We start from the raw sequence: 17,746 nt of genomic DNA on the forward strand, positions 1-17,746 counted from the left end.
ATCGACACGTCGATTGCAAAAAGCCGTCACAGTAGACCCCAGGGGGTGCAGATAAAGTCGGGCTTGTTTCTAGGCTTTCCACTGGTTCTAACTGAGTGAAGACCTTCCCTCGCTTCCGTTCTCATTTCGGACTGGAAATACAGTAGACCGGATAGAAAGATGGGAGGAGAACCACCGCTCAGTTCACACGGGTGTGATTTTTAAAGCAATGTGACATTAGTGGGCACGGTGGCGCAGTCTGTAGCACTCGCCTCATAGCTTGAAGGTCCTGGGTTCGATCCCCGCTGGGGATGCTGTGGGTGCTGGGGGCATGTTCTCTCCGCCGCGTCATCAGTGCCCATACCCTAGGTGGGGTTGGCTAAAGGGCCTTTCTGTGTGGAGTTGGCATATTCTCCCCATGTCTCCTAGGGTACGTACCCTCACAAAAACATGCAGTAATCCTGGTCTCTATCCTGAGCTGGGGTGCCTGATGGAGGGGAAAGGAACTGGTTGGAATAAGGTGTTCCTTTCACACGCTACGTCCAACCGGGGAAACTTCCCCCTGTCAGGTGAAAAGAAGCGACTTGGACTTCTCGTGCATAGAAGGAAGCATGAGGTCAGTCCGTTGTCTCCCCAGGTTGGCAGAAGGAGTGTAGCGCCCAGGATTACATTAGATAATTGACACCGGGTAAAAAAAGGGTTACAAAATATTGGTTTAAAAAATTAAAACTAAAAAGCAATGTGACATTGAATATATATATTTTATTTTAAATCAATCAATCAATTGAACAGAATGTCTAAATGTCATTGAAATGTGTAACCCAGTAGTACGCATTGCAGAGAAGATATCTGTAATATCAAATTATTTCATGTTCCCGTGAGTTTGTAAACAATTTTGGCATTTTTATGAACATTTTCCTGGTGAATGGTATCGTTTACACAGCTGTCCATGTTTAGTGCCCATGGGCTTGTACTGTATCTGGTTTGACCGTAATGTGACCTTCTGATCTGTCTGTCTGTGTGTGTGTGTGTGCGTGCGTGCGTGCGTGCGTGGCAGCACAAAGGTGAAGCGCCGATGTTGTTTTTATAACATACAATCTTAACAAGCACACCCTTTGTAACTACTTATTATGAGATTATGTGAGAGTTAGAAAGATGGAGAGAGATAGCGTGACATTTTATTCCTCGAGTTCACCGTGCGTTACCTCTCACACAAAGATCATTATTTTCACAACCCCGGAACACGAGGGGACATTAATCATATTTTGGGAAACACGTACTTAAACGTGACTCATATGCTTTAAACCACACGTGCATTCCTTCAACATCATTATTTCTGGCTCAACTCGACTCTCCCGTCCACTACGGAGTTCCACTCGGGGCTGTTTTCTTTTTGATAATCCGACTGCAGAGCAGGAGCGGGGACTTGAGGGGAACATGTCCCGCTGACTTCTCGGCCCCGCATTAAAGAACGCGTCAGTAAGTGTTGCCAGTTTTGCGGTAGCTCCTCGCTGTGAGTTCTGCTTGATGGACGTCTAGGCTCATTGAGTCTGACACCGAGACGTTTCGGACCACCGGTGACCTCGGTGTTCGCGCCATCGTCCTGCCTTTCTCACCCTCTCCTGCTCTTCCTCCCTCCCTCCCTCCCTCTCGTTCACCCCGATCCCCCCTTGTTCCCTTCTTCTCCTCCTCACGTCCCTGCTAGGTATGGGACGATGATCGTTATTATCGTTTATCGATTTGTGATAAAAAATCAAACCTCGGTTCGAAGTGGAGCGGTGAATCTGAGCAGCTATACCCTGTGTGTGTTGCTAAATGCCTAAACTGTAAACTGTAAACTGTGCCTGTGAGTGAGTGGTGAGTGTGCCTGGCCTGCACAAAACAGCGCCCCTCCTTTAACCTGTGTGTTGTGTGTGGCCACTCAAGGTATTGCCAGGCTACGGACACGGCCAGCCAGCCAGCCAGCCACCCAGCCACCCAGCCACCCACATACCCACGGACATACCTGTCTATTGGGAGCGCTTTCACCGCTCCAAAAAACACACAATTATCATATCGTGGAGATTTACATTTATCATGAAATGATCCTCCGTCATGCACTGGGATCAATTCACCTTTTATTTGCCGAGCTGCATATCTGGTACCATTAAACCCTCTATAGGCTAATTGTTAAAACGGACCTGGAAATTACGTACTTGATACAGCCTTTCTTTCACCCTCTACCAAATCTCTATGCCAAATAATAGCCGATCTACAAACTCACAATGTGTTGCATTGCGACGCATTGTGAGCTTGTAGATCGGCAATGTTTTGGGGCAAATATTCCGCCCCAGGATAATGGATGTTTTTTGGGGGGATATTTTGATTATCGCGATATATAATATCGTAAATTCTTTGGTCACAATAATCGTGACATTAGATTTTCACATGCACCTCCTTTCTTCTCCTTCCTCCTCTGACAGTCCTGATGTCCCCTCTTCTTTTTCTCTTTCTCATCTCTTCTGTATCTCCCTCGCTCTTTCCCATATTTGCCTCATCCCCACTGTTACAATACGTGTCCTGTTGTACCGAAACCCACTGTTTTGTTTACAATGAGCTGGAGCGAAATCGGTAGTAGGAGCCATTGCACTTAAAATATGTAAAATATGTTACTGTTGTTGTTTTGGTCCTGTTGATCCTCTTCGCCCCACCCTCATGTTCCATCTTTCTCTGTGTGTGTGTGTGTGTGTGCGTGCGTGCGTGTGCTTGTGCGTGTGTGTCGCAGATCATCATCGCCGTGAGCCAGCTGATCTCTGACGTGGCACTGACGGGCAGCTCGCGCTTCCAGGAATCTCTGTCCATCATCAACAACTTTGCCAACAGCGACAAGGCCATGAAGGTAACAGAGGATTTGTTTGAAAGCCAAGCACCCGTTCATAAAAGGCCGTTTCGCACCAAGCACTATAACTATAACTGTAAATAAATCGCTCTAACTCAAGTGGATAGTTGTAGGTAATTGTAGTTGCGGTCCACACCGCACCTACAGTATAACGACAGTGGTGAACGATATACAGCTTATTTTCCGCAATTCCGTAAATGGCATATAGCTCAGATGTAAATCTAAAATATTACAATATTACATGAGACCACTCAAAACTATTTGAGGAATGTCAACCATCTGAAGTCAGAGTTGCTTCAAGTCCAGTGTGAAATTTCAGCAGTCAGTGATGATTTGGGATGATATGGTATCTGTTGCTTCCAATGCTTTTATACGCAATATTAAAATTCTTTGGAGACAAAGCTCTAGTGCTATGAAGCTATTACAGGGGTTAAAGTTCTCCGTCCTGGGGACGGATTTCCGTCTTGAGGATTCCCTAGGGGCTATGTATGGCGACTATCGCATCGAACTTATAATAGTCACCGAGAGGCTAAAATCGGGGAAATATATACCTGCCAGACGCGCTGTTCGTCATGATCATGAAATCACGGCTCCATGGTACTGCGTTTTGTTCATTTATTAAAGTTTAAAACAGTTCATTTAATGGCATTCATTTAAAAGGAAATCATGACATTTGTTTGTGTGCTTACGAGCGGTCAGCAAAGTGTGACTTCCCCGTTCACCCCCTCTCCATTCACTGAAACCCGCGGGCCCGTGAACAGCTGACTTTACTACTACGTGACTGACGTAGGCACGTAGCCACCAACACCACGTGACCGATTTGTGAATGGTGATAACAGTGAAACCATAACGACTCATTCAAATTCATATACCTGTCACCAACATTCCGGCCCCTAATTATTACATATAATTACACAGTAATAATTACCAATGAATCAATTCATAATGGGAAAACAATACATTACAATTTTCTTTGCCCTTTTTTCTTTTTTTTCACATTTCTGGGCATTTTCTTTTGCGATTTTTTTGCGCAAGGCGGTCGATCATAGTTCGTTAGTCCATTGCAGGTCTTGGTTCACTCTTCTTGAATCGACCCCCACCCCAAAATCAAGTCAATTGAAAGTCACGCAAAAGTCAAAGAAGTCAAAGCACCCCGATGTCTTGCAAAAGTCAATTAATCCGTATCCATGGAAACGAAGTAAAGCCTTCACGCCTCTGTCGACTCCTGAAGAAGGCAGATCTTGGACACGGGTCTGCAGAGAACGCTGGTCCGGGTCTTGATCCGGACCTGTCGCACAAGTCCATTCCTATCTGGCATTGTCTCTATAATCCTCCCAATGATCCAAGAATTCCGAGGTGCGGAATCGTCCATTATGAGAACTATGTCTCCAGGGATAAAGTTCCGTTTGGTCTTTGTCCACTTCTGTCTTTCCTGCAATTGTGGCAGGTACTCCTTAATCCACCTTTTCCAGAATAGATCAGAGATGTATTGCACCTGCTTCCATTTCCGGCGTGCATAGCTGTCCTCCTTGTGAAACAGACCAGGTGGTAAGCTGGGCTTGACTTTAAGAAGCAGAAGATGATTGGGTGTTAAAGCTTCCAAATCATTCGGATCTGTGGATTCTTTAGTGAGAGGTCTACTGTTCAGAATTGATTCCACTTCGCAGAGTACTGTATGGAGTCCCTCCTCATCCAAACTTTGTGTCCTCAAAGTGGAATTAAGAATCTTCCTGATGGAACGAATTAACCTCTCCCAGGCTCCGCCGTGATGTGATCCGGTAGGAGGGTTAAATGTCCACTTGATTCCTTTCATCGAGAGCACGTCGTTGATCTGCTCCAAGTTCCATCCTTCAATAGCTCGTTTCAGCTCACGCTCTGCACCGATGAAATTAGTGCCATTGTCAGAGCGCAGCTCTTTGATCTGTCCTCTTCTTGCAATGAAGCGCCGCAAGGCGTTGATGAACGAATCTGTGTCCAGAGATGAGGCAACTTCAATGTGTACGGCTCTTATTGTCAAACATGTGAAGATCACTCCGTATCTTTTCACAAGACTCCTGCCACGCTTGATGTCAAATGGACCAAAATAGTCAACTCCGACATAAGTGAACGGAGGTTCTCCCGTTGAAACTCTGTCACCAGGTAAGTCTGCCATTTGTTGTTGACCTGCAGCTCCGTGTAGCCGACGACAAATGACACATCTAGAAATGATCTTCCTTATGGCAACACCTGCAGCAGGGATCCAATAGCGCTGGCGCAGCCTTGACAACATATGGTTCCTACCGCCGTGGCCAACTTCTTGGTGTATTTGACGTAGGATGAGGTCTGAGATGTGGAGATCTTTAGCAATTATGGCTGGATGTTTAGACTCTTCGGGCATGGCAGCCTTACTAAGTCGGCCTCCGACTCTCAACACACCATCTTCCAGTAATGGACTGAGTCTGTAAATGTGACTGTTCCCTTTCACACACTCTCCCTTTTGGAGGCAAGAGAACTCTTCAGGGAACCTTCTTCTTTGACTGTACTTGATTATCTCCAGTTCAGCCTCTTTGATTTCTTCCAATGAGAGACATTTCTCCTTGTCGAGAACGTCTTTGTGTCCTGTAACCTTTAATGCTGGCTGAGAAGCACCTCCAGTGACTTCTCTCCTCTTCCTGTTATCACGAAGTAAGGTTCTGAGCCTCAGGATCCATGCCATCACTCTTGTGAGATGTCTCCAAGATGAGCTGCGTTTGATCAAAGTCATCACAGCATCATCCTCCTCTTGTTCCACAGAGACAGTGGCAGCTGACACCTTAACCTCTGGATCTTCAGGTGAAAGTTCTCCCAAGTGGTCTGGGTAAACAGGCCATGTCTCCTCTGGCTGTATGAGAAATGGAGGTCCAGATATCCACGTGTCGTTCTTAAGGAACAGCTCCGCCTTCATGCCTCTGGAGGCAAGGTCTGCAGGGTTGTGTGCTGTATTCACATACCTCCACTGTGAAGCATTGGACATCTTGAGGATCTCTGTGACTCTGTTCGCTACAAAGATGCGAAATCTTGAGGATTCGTTCTTAATGTATTTCAGCACAGAAGTACTGTCTGACCAGAAAACACTGTCTTGCAGCTGCAGTCTTATCTCCTTCCTCCATAGCTTGTCCATGCGAGCTGCAACGACTGCTGCAGTCAACTCCATACGTGGGATTGTCACAGGCTTTAAGGGTGTCACCCTGGATTTTCCCATCACAAAGGCGATGTGAGTCTGAGACTGCTTGTTGCGCAACAGCAGGTACGTGACAGTACCGTATCCCTCCTCACTTGCGTCAGCAAAGTGATGCAACTGGGCGCTGGTTGCTTCTCCAAAGTTGGACGGTTTTAAACATCGTCTGATGCTGAAGCCCTCCAACAGGTGTAACTCCTTGAGCCAATCAGCCCACTCCTGTGCCACAGATATTGGTATGACATCGTCCCATCCTAGCCCCTTCCGGCATAGGTCTTGAATGATCCTCTTGGCTGTGAAAACCACGGGGGACAAAATTCCAAGAGGGTCATAGAAAGAGCTGACAGTAGAAAGGATTCCTCTACGTGTCAGTGGTTTGTCCTGAAAGGTTATACTGAACTTAAAGGTGTCTGATTGGACACACCAACGCACTCCCAGTGCCCTCTCAACTGGTAGGATGTCGTTGTCCAAATCCAGGTCTTTGACCTCCTTTGCTCTTTCCTCCTCTGGTATCGCTGCCAGCACACGGCGACTGTTACTTAGCCATTTTGTTAAACGGAAGCCTCCCATGGAGCAGAGGTTTACCAAGTCCTGGTAGAGGGATATGGCTTCATTCTCTGAGGCTATGGAAGCAAGGCAGTCGTCGACATAGAAACTGTGCATGATGGTCTCGAACGCCTGCTGGCTGAAGAGCTGTTTGTTGTCTTCTGCGCACTTTCGGAGAGCGAAATTAGCGCAGCTTGGTGATGATGTCGCGCCAAACAAATGGACAACCATCCGGTATTGCACCATTTGTTGACTGAAATCCCCATTGGGCCACCAGAGGAATCGAAGCAAGTCTGCATCTGCTTCTGGCACTCGAACTTGATGGAACATGGCCTCAATGTCAGACATCAGAACAATGGGCTCCATCCTAAACCTGGTCAAGACTCCAACCAACCCGCTTGTCAGGTCCGGTCCTTGCAGGAGATGTGCATTGAGCGATGCACCTTGAAATGATGCTGCACAATCAAAGACCACACGGATCTTTCCTTTCTTGGGATGGTATACCCCGTGATGAGGGATATACCAAACCTTGCCGTCACTTCGCTCCAGTCCTGTAGTTGGCACTCTCTCAGCGTATCCACTGGAAATCAGGTTTTCCATAAATGCAGTGTAGTCCTTATGGAAGGACGCATCCCTGCTAAACCTCCTCTTCAGGTTGAGGGTGCGTTGCTCAGCGACTTTACGATTGTTGGGCAGGATTATAGTTTTATCCTTCAGTGGCAATCCAACAACGTAATGGCCGTCAACCAGTTCCACAGTTTCATCAGCCATTTCCAGAAATCTACAATCTTCCCTTGACTGCCCTTGCAGTTCATCCTGGCTGTTTTCAGGGAAATCTGACTTGAATTGTTGGTTCCAGAGCTCGTCGAGGGTGACAGCAGAGATTCTATTAACGGTGATAGCGGACTGAGTCACAGGATCATCACTGCTGTCTTCCCCAAGTGGTCCATTTACGGTCCATCCGAGCATCGTCTTGACCGCATATGGTCCTCCATCAATGCTTCGGATGACCTCCAGCGGTTCCAAGGCTCTGGGAACATTCAGGCCAATCAACATCTCCACGTCTGCATCTATCTGTGGCAGATAGACATGCTTCAGATGAGGCCATTTTTTGAGATCTTGCTGTCGTGGGATGTTCCTTCTGTTAACGGGCATCTGATGTTGTGTGAAGACTTTGGGCAATTCACAGTACCAGTCACTGTCCAATCCAGCGACTTCCAGGTCGGATGCAATGCGGCTATCAACCACCTTTTCTTGGCCCATGGTACGTAAAAGGATCCTCGTTTTCCTCCCAGAGAGTCCCAGTTTATCCATCAGACCCGTCGTGCAGAAGGATGCTGAACTCCCTGGGTCCAGAAAGGCATAGGTCTCCACTGACCTTTGACCTTTACTTGATTTAACCTTAACTGGTACAATGGCAAGTTTACATTCTTGGTCACCGGCCCCAGTAAGACCACCGGTTTGGATTTCAACTAGAGCTCGGTCCACTGCTCTGTCTGAGTTGCTCCTGCCTTTCTCTGCATCACCATTCTCCTTAGAGTGGATGTGAAGTAGGCTAGGGTGTCGTGAGCCACATATCTTGCAAGACAGACGTTCCCTGCATTCTCTGCTGATGTGCCCAATGCACAGGCAGCCAAAGCAAACTCCATTCCTTTTCAGGAACTCCATCTTCTCACTGTGGGCTCTACTCTCCAATAGAGTGCACGACTCCAGTTTGTGTCCATCATTTTTGCAGAAAAGGCAAGTCTTCACATGGGTTTCCTTAAGAGCTTCTCTTTCGACAGTTGCAAAGGTTGTGGCAAAGCTGCTCCCTCTAGCCTGAAGACGAGGTACAGGTTTAGCTCTGCCACTTTCTTTGAAAGCCCCCATCGTTGGAGCGTCTTGTATGTCTCCAAATACAGGGTCTGTAGCGATTCTCACTTCACGCTCAATAAAGTTCACAATATCAGCAAACATAGCTCTTTTGCGAAGTCTTTCTTGGATGTTACATGCTTCTGTTCGCCACTTGTCCCTTAACTTGTAGGGCAGCTTCTTGATCACAGCGAGCATGTTTGCAGATGTATTCAGGTCACATAAGTCGTAGACATCTTTCATGGCATTGCAGCATCCGCGTAAGAATAGACTATACGCTTGCAAGGCTTTCCCATCCTCTGACTTGATTGCTGGCCATGCAAAGATTTTGTCCATATAGGCAGATGCTATGACGTGCTCATTTCCAAAGTGCTCCTGGAGTAAAGCTTTTGCTGTAGCATATCCAGTGCCGTCAGTCATGTGTTGGCAGCTTCTGACTAACTGTTGAGGCTGCCCCCTGGTGTATTGCTCCAGGTAGTGCAGGAGATCAACAGTATTGTCAGTCCTCCCTTCTATGGTCTGCTCAAATGACTGCACAAAAGCATGGTACTGCAGAGGGTCACCGTCGAATAGTTGGACGTCTCTTTTAGGTAGCGAGGCAATGCATTGCTGGTGCACCAACATCGCAGTTATTTCGTTTTGCTTTTGCATTATAGACATAATGTTGTTCTGTTCAGTGCTGGCGTTCCTAGAAACAGATTGCATGTCTTTGTACAGGGACAATGGAGGCCCTGTAACCTTTGGGACCATGCTCTGTTTCTGTGTAAGAGCTGAATGCTCTGTAGCATAATTTGGTACTGCCCTCCGAGTCTGTGTGAGCGCTGAAGGTTTCTGGAGGTGTCTAGCTCCATCAAGTTGCCTTTGTTTTGGCCTTGTGCCTCCAACACCTGCAGGTTGTCCCCTTCCATCCTTGTATGGTACAAATGTCTCTGCATTAATGTTGAGGCCCTTTTCAAAATAGGATTCCATTCCATCCAATTTATGAGAAGCAGCACGCCGCACTCCTGACTGAGAGGTTCTCAAAACGTTAAGTTTAGCCGCCGATGCGGCTATGTCTGCGTCCAGTTCAAGTTGTTCTTTTTGTTTTCTTAGTTGAACTTCCTGTTCTTCAATGGCATGTTTCTGTTGTTCTTTTTGTTTTCTTAGTTGAACTTCCTGTTCTTCAATGGCATGTTTCTGTTGAAGCAACTTTTGCCGAGCCCTCAAAGCAGCCATTTCAGCCTCTGCTTTGATGCACGCAGACGCAGTAGAGGAAACCTTTGATCGTATAGATTTTGTGCCACGATTTTTGCTGCTCTGGTTTGATATGCTGTCAATTGGTCTAATATCCTCCTGAGCATCATGCACATGTTGTGGCTGAGGCACAATCACCTCCACATCTTCCACGCCACCATATTCTACATTTTCCTCTGGAGAAACATCATAGACCTGGTGTGACTGAGACACGTGCATTTCCACATTTCCTACAACAGGTTCTCCATTTTCCTCATCAGCAGCACCATAGACAGGATGTAATTGAAGCACAGGCATTTCCACAACTTCCAAACCATGTTCTCCATTTTCCCCCTCAGCAGGCTTATGCTGCTGGGGCCCTTCAGAAGGCTTGTTGTGAGCCTCTAGCTGAGGTCCTCTGTTTATTGAGAACCAAGCATCAACGTCCTTAATGAAACCATTTTTATATTTATTGACCTTGGAAAACCATTCATTTTGCTTTTCATATTCCTCATTTGGAATCAGAGGCATTAAGGAATCATGCAGTGCATTGGAATCATCAGACAATCGCATCAACACATCAAGTTGTCCTTTAACCAGTGAAACATTTTTCTCATCTTTCATGAGTTCTTTGGTAGAGGTTATCAGAGCCTTTATTTCATCCACTTTCTTTTTGCGTTCCTTTTGAATTGATTCAATTTTATTTCCCAGGGCCTTTTCAGTGAGCATTATTTTCCTTTTTTCCATGTATTGTTTCCCAACATTTGAACCAACATTTGTTCCACTCATTTTGAATGCACAGCGAAGTGATCACATTGAGAAACAGCCACAGCGATCGGCGACGGCAAAACACAGCAGCGCATGCACGTTAAGTTTGTCACCCACACAATACAAGCTTGGCCCGGCGGGCCGCGAAACATCCACAGCGTATTTGACAAAATGACAGTTTCCACTCAGCGGCAGAACCAGCACAAACTGTTCCAAACGAACAACTTTTAGTTCACTGCAGAACGCAACAGGTTTGGGTTACATTACCGCTGGTCCATTGATGCGCTCCGGTCCTTTGTCGTTGCGTGCGTGCGTGCGTGCGTGCCGTGCATGCGATCATTCCATTGTTTGCAGCATAGCCACATTGATCGCTTGCTCCGCGTCCAATGCGTGACTTGTCGGGTCCTTCCGTGGCTCCAAATCCAATCCGTAGTGTCACGTTTTGCTGACAAATGTATGGCGACTATCGCATCGAACTTATAATAGTCACCGAGAGGCTAAAATCGGGGAAATATATACCTGCCAGACGCGCTGTTCGTCATGATCATGAAATCACGGCTCCATGGTACTGCGTTTTGTTCATTTATTAAAGTTTAAAACAGTTCATTTAATGGCATTCATTTAAAAGGAAATCATGACATTTGTTTGTGTGCTTACGAGCGGTCAGCAAAGTGTGACTTCCCCGTTCACCCCCTCTCCATTCACTGAAACCCGCGGGCCCGTGAACAGCTGACTTTACTACTACGTGACTGACGTAGGCACGTAGCCACCAACACCACGTGACCGATTTGTGAATGGTGATAACAGTGAAACCATAACGACTCATTCAAATTCATATACCTGTCACCAACAGGCTATTTATGAGATCAGAGAAGATTCGGAAAAAAAGAAAAAAAGCTGAACCGTCTGCGCTAATTATAATAGCGTCAGTTACTACTGTGGTGCGTAGACTTGCTGGTGTGTCATGTAGTTCTAATTTAGACCAACTATTTCCTGTAAGTAGACTTCAAAATAAAACCAGTTGACGTGACTTGACTTGACTTGATCAGATTACGCTAGGCTCTTATTTTGAAATCCGCCCTACACTGAGAGGAAATGCCTCTAGCTACTTGTTGCTGCTGTAAGCTAACTGCGACGATGCTGTTGGATAAACAAAACATCACTTGGATTACCCGCAATAGTTTGGCTAAAGTTCATATTTATGATAGAAAACAGTGCTCCTGTGGCTTAAACGATGTACACCGTTTGGAAGTTTGTTAAACTTTTTGGACCTACGCTGAATTCCAATAGCTGGATGCTGCAAAGGAATGAGACGTCGCTCTCTCTGTAATGTATGGATGGCAGTGTCAAAAGATGAAGTCACTGGAGTTTTACATGTAAACAGCAGGTAGGCTATACTATCTAAATATGTGTTTACAGGGGGCAGCAGTAATTGACAATACGCGTTTGCTTTCTACAGTCTATATGGTTTGCTTACGTTCTCTGCATTATAAGCAACGGAACACTTGTTATGTTTGCAAATCAGAGATTCGAGGGGATTTATTTGTCACTCACAAAAGTGATCCATACAGATGCTAATGAAATACTTCGGGGTGGTGTTTCATTGGTACCGATTAGCAACGTATCATGAATGATTGGTGTTCACTGTTCATGGCAATAGGCGGAGATTTCTCCACTGCATCGCAGTGTTTCGCTCATAACATTACCCACGTGTGGCATAGGTTCAGTCAGCGACGCGTTATTTGGAATTGCACATGAGTTCTGGGCGGAGGCAGCGACAATAAGGCTCGGATGTGCTCAGTGCGGTCAAAAACAAATTCAGGTTTGGCTGGATGAAAAGGTTGACGGGAAAGCCATTCAGGTCCTGGTGTCACCGTGTCAAACGGTGAGAGAACCAGGAGCCTGTTTCTGTTGTATCTGTTAAATGGCAGCATGGAAGCAACGATAAAAAAAGACGCTTTTCAAGCGCGGGGGGGGGGGGAATACATTTCCGTCTCGGGATTTTTTTTTGCTTTAACCCCTGAGCTATACAAGACAACAACTTGTAGCGTGAAGGTGGGTTCTTTTTGGCCAACGCGGATCTTGGACTTCATGTGGCCAGCCTGTGACGTCAGTCATCCATGACATTTATGACGCGCATGACACCAAATTTGGGCATGGTGGCTTCACCCCGATCAGAGCCCCACTGACGTCCGTCCCTTCCCACCCCGCTAGCTGAGAAACACTCTTCCCTGGACAGTTGTATAAACATGCGCTACCGGGGAGTGATCCAGACATCTCTGTGTTTATCCCCTGGGAATATTTGGTGTCATCCAGACAGCCAACAGACAATGGATAGGAACGAGCTTTCCTCGCCATGTGAGGTTCGCCTCTTGATCCTTGCGATCCATGTGGTTTGGCTTAGGGATGGGACGATGATCTCTGATATCGTTTATCGTTATGAAAAACCTTTCACAATAATCATTACATTTATCGTGAAATTGTCCTCCGTCATGCACATGGGGGTCAATTCACCTAATATATGCCAAATCTGGTACCATTTTAAACCCTCTATAATTGTTAAAACAGACTTGGAACTTGGTCTTTTTCCCTCTCTCTACCAAATCGCTTTGCCAAAAAATAGCAGATCTACAACCTCACAATGCGTCGTGACACGTTGCTTGTATATCTGCTATTTTTGGGGCAAATGTTCCGCTCCAGGATAATGGTCCTTGGTGATATTTTGATTATCGCGATGATATTGTAAATCACTATTAGTTTGGTCACAATAATCGTGACATGTCATTTTCATATCGTCCCATCCCTAATTTGGCTGAAGTAATCCACAAACGAGGATGATTAACAATCTCGCCCATTGGGCTTGATCAGGGCTCTATACTAGACCCCTTACGGCAGGGGGCTACTGTCAGGCCCCCACCAACCCCAGTAATAATGGTGGTATAAGAGCAGCAACAACACTAGTATATCGTCGTTGTCAGGTGGAAACCTCGTATCTCCAAATTTGTACGTTCTTTCGCAAAGTAAAGCCCTGCTTCATCATTCAAGGCCGTCACACAAAAGCAGTGAAAACAGCAGATCTACAAGCACACAACGGTGCGAGGCGTTGTGTGCTTGTAGATCGGCTGTTTTCACTAGTTTAAATCATTTTTAAAATGATAAATGCAAAACGAACGGGTTTGGACATACAAGATTTTCACCCGACAACGACGATATCTGAACTGTCGCTGGAGTAGCGGGAACGCCACCGTCGTCCCCTGCAATGCTGTGGCCCTCGGCTTGGTACCCTAGACAAGATTCGGCCCTTGGGGAAAACTAATTGGGGAACCCTGCCTTACGGTTTTCCCAAAATAGCTAATCGTCTCTTTTCACCCCCAGTGTTCCCCCTAGAATAGGGACGCTTTGTTTGAAGTGGTTCATGATTTACAATAGGAAACTTCTTGTGTTTATTAGATTTAATTTATTCATAAATATAATGTGTCTGTATCTGTATGTATGTGCGTGCGTTCATGTGTGTGGGTTTGTGCTTGTGGGTCCACAGTCCACCGCCTTCCCGTCGGAGGTGAAGGGCCTGACCAAGCGGATCCGCACGGTGCTGATGGCCACGGCTCAGATGCGGGAGCACGAGAAGGACCCCGAGATGCTGCTGGACCTGCAGTACAGCCTGGCGCGCTCCTACGCCAGCACGCCTGAGCTGAGGCGCACCTGGCTGGACAGCATGGCCCGCGCTCACCTCAAGAACGGAGACCTGTCTGAGGTGATGCTCTGTCTGTCTGTCTGTCTGTCTGTCTGTCTGTCTGTCTGTCTGTCTGTCCAGATGTCTGTCCAGATGTCTGCAGTGTTAATTTTGACAAATTCAGCTGCCTTTCAGACTGGGCAGGGGGGGGGGGGGGGGGGCATTTGACGCGTCCTAGTAATTCATTTTCAATGAGAGGCGGGCGATTATTTGGGACTCGCGGAGAAGTTGAGGGGCGGAGAGGCGAGCGGGTGAAATTCTCGCGTGCATGCTCGTTCATGCATACGATCGCGAGCGGAGCGCTTTAGTCTTAGTCTTTTGAACAACACAACATTTAGTCTTAGTGTTTAGTCTTAGTTGACTAAATGTCAAAATCTTAGTCTTTTAGTCTTGGTCTTGGTCAACAAAAAGAACACTGAATGTCTGCCTGTTTATCTGCATTTCTTCTGTGTCTTTGCATAATGTCCAGCTGTCACTGCTTACTATTCTGTCTGTATTCTTATTCATTTTAAGCCCCCTTCCAGAAGTTCCAGCAGCATGTTTCTGTTGTGGTGCCTGACGGCCCAACCAGTTTAGTGCACTGACCGTATCCAATACAACTCATGTCACGTCTCGCACGTCTCACCTCTGGCTGCCCTTATTGGCTTCAACTCACTATCTAAATAAAGCATAAAATGCAAAACAAACAAAGAGAAACAATCCTTAAAAAGTGATCCGTCCTCGATCGCAGGCCTCGCTGGGGCCTCCACTTTAGTGGATTGTGGCTCACAAGCGTCATCACCACCATGTAAACATGTCCGTTACTGAGTGGAACAGTCCAGACTGTTGTTGAGGGGAGGCGATACAGCCAGTAGCAGCAGTGGTAGGAGTCGAGGGAGTACAGTATTGTGTGTCATCCAAACAGACAGTGGCTAGGAAAGAGCTCTCCTCACCACGTGAGGTTCTCAGTGTGATCCGTGTGGTTTGGCTGAAGTGATAGACAAACGAGGATGATGAACAACCTCGCCAATTGGGCTTGATCATGGCTCCTTAAGGAAGTGGTTCTCAACCTGTGAGTCGGGACCCCCTTATTTTTCGGGGGTCCCCAGATGATTAACCTTGATGATTAACATTGTTTTCTCACTCAACTGTAAACAAACCAACATAAAGTTTGCGTTTATAGAGGGTATATCTGCACATTTCTAAAGTGACAATTATAGGATAGCTGTAAAATGAAAAATGTAACATTGGCCAAATTGTCAAATATTAGAGGCAGAAATTGTGAAAATAGCCGATCTACATGCTCACAACGCCTCGCAAACGCAAGGCGTTTTGAGCATGTAGATCGTCTATTTTCACAATAGAATCGTAATGCCTCAACTCCTCCAACTCCAAGTAGTGCTCGTCAGGGTTAACGGGTTAACCCCAGTTAATTATGATTATTTTGGGGGTCGCGGCCTGAAAAGGTTGAGAACCACTGCGTTAAGGTTTTCCTCAAATAGCCGATCGTCTCTTTTCGCCTTAGCGTTCACCCTAGAACAGGGACGCCATGTTTGAAGTGGTTCATGATTTACAATGGGAAATGTCTTGTGTTTATTAGATTGAGTTTATTTATAAATCGAATGAACTACGTGGCATCTGTGTGTGTGTGTGTGTGTGTGTATGTGTATGTGTATGTGTATTTGTATGTGTATGTGTATGTGTGTGTGCGTGGGCCGCTACATTTATTTGGAAACTTTAGTTACTAGCGACTTTGCAGATCTAAATTATAATATTATAAAACAAAACATACATTAACCAATTAAGCCCTATTTTGAAAATAGCCGATCTACAAGCTCACAAGCTTGTAGATCTGCTACTGTATGTTCAAACATTTTGTACTTTTACTTCTGGTAGGCTACTTACAGTATGTACTTTTACTCAAGTACATTTTGAATTCCAGACTTTTACTTGTACATTGTCCACCACTGGTTTAAGAAGAACACAGGGTACTGTAACTCAAACCTCAAAGTGTTTGTTCACCATGAGGGTTGGTTGTGCAATGACACAGAGGCGTCACTTGGGGGGGGGGGGGGGGGGAGTGGGACTGAGTTACTAGGGCCCAAGGTGGAGGGGGCCTTTTTTTTTTTTTTCTTTGTTATTTTTTTTTTTCAGGGGTTTTTTCAGACAAACAAGACTAACAGACTTTGACTACACATAAGACAAAAGACATACAGGAAATCATACATACAGATAATAAGACAAATAACGGGGGAGGGAAAAAAAAATATATACATATCAAGTGGTAAGAAACTCCAAAAAACAGCCGTGTGCATACATGGTGGTGGGATGTCGATCATATTATCTTACATACAGCCAATCTAAATCAGTTTCCCCCTTCTAGAAAATCTAAGAAGGGGGACCATACTTCAAGAAACACCTCTGCCTTGTCTTGCAATTCATACTTAAGCCTCTCCAGGGGTAACAAAGACATTATTTGGGCCATCCACATATGTTCGTTTGGGATTTCATCGGTCTTCCATAGCGTCAAAATATTTTTTTTTGCCAGAAACCTAAAGAAATTGAACAGCTTCCGATGTGAAGAGCTCATGGGTACATTTAGATCCACTCCCAACAGGTATAAAATAGGAGATTTTCTCAGTTTTAACTTGAAGATTTTTTCAATTGAAGCGTGAATTGTTTGCCAAAAGGGTTTGATTTTGGAACAAAACCAGAACATGTGTGAATATGTACCCAAAGTTAATTTACATTTATTACATAATGGTGAATACTCCTGGGACATTTTGTTTAAACAAACTGGAGTTAGAAACGTTTTAAAAATAAATTTGTAATTGTGTTCCAACACTCTAGCGGGGAGCGAAGATGGATTTACTTTTGCACATATCATTGTCCATGTTTCTTGCTCTATCGTTAGATTTAAGTCTAATTCCCATAGCCTTTTCAGAGGTTGGAAGGATGAGGTCACTCTACCATTAAGAGTTGTATAGATCTTTGAAGTAAGTTTAGACATAGATTGATTACTGAAAAACATTTTTTCTATTTCGTCTACTTGAAATCTAAATAAGTTTTTCTTAATCAAGGATTGTAAAAAGTGTCTCACCTGTAAGTACTGAAAAAGGTTTGTAGAGGACAGACCATATTCTTCCTTTACCTCTGAAAAGGATTTCATGTCTGTGTCTCTGAATAGACAACCCAGATTGTTAACACCTTTAATAGACCACCTATGTAAACCTATCTCACTTAAGCTTGCTGGAAAATCGGGATTATGAGAAATGGGTGAAAGTACAGATATATGCTTGTTAATTTTGCAGTATCTCTTACAATTTGGCCAGACTGATAAGATACTATTAATTACGAAGGATTTGTTCGGCCCTGCCAAACTCTTGTTTATAAATGGAATAGTTTTTAAGCCTTTTTTTTTTATATTTGTTTTTGAGCTTTTTATGCCTTTATTTGACTGGACAGTAGACTGACAGGAAATGGGGAGAAAGATGGGGAATGACATGTGGCAAAGGTCATCCGGATCGGGAATCAAACCGGCGACGCCAGCAGGCATCATAGCTTAGTATGTGGTACGCACCTTGACCACTAGGCCAGCGGGCGC

The 17,746-nt window shown here is 45.4% G+C and overlaps 1 protein-coding gene across 1 annotated transcript in view; it reads left to right on the forward strand.

Moving 5' to 3' along the window:
- dock11 (dedicator of cytokinesis 11) overlaps positions 1 to 17,746 on the forward strand; it is a 161,035-nt gene that overhangs the window by 104,561 nt on the left and 38,728 nt on the right. The window contains exons 42-43 of the mRNA XM_080741633.1: positions 2,744 to 2,857; positions 13,969 to 14,184. Coding sequence (XP_080597759.1) covers positions 2,744 to 2,857; positions 13,969 to 14,184 — 330 coding nt within the window. The remainder of the gene's footprint in view (positions 1 to 2,743; positions 2,858 to 13,968; positions 14,185 to 17,746) is intronic.

This window comes from Nannobrachium achirus, assembly GCF_963921795.1.
Source record: "Nannobrachium achirus genome assembly, chromosome: 14".
In the NCBI taxonomy this organism is placed as follows: Eukaryota; Metazoa; Chordata; class Actinopteri; order Myctophiformes; family Myctophidae; genus Nannobrachium; species Nannobrachium achirus.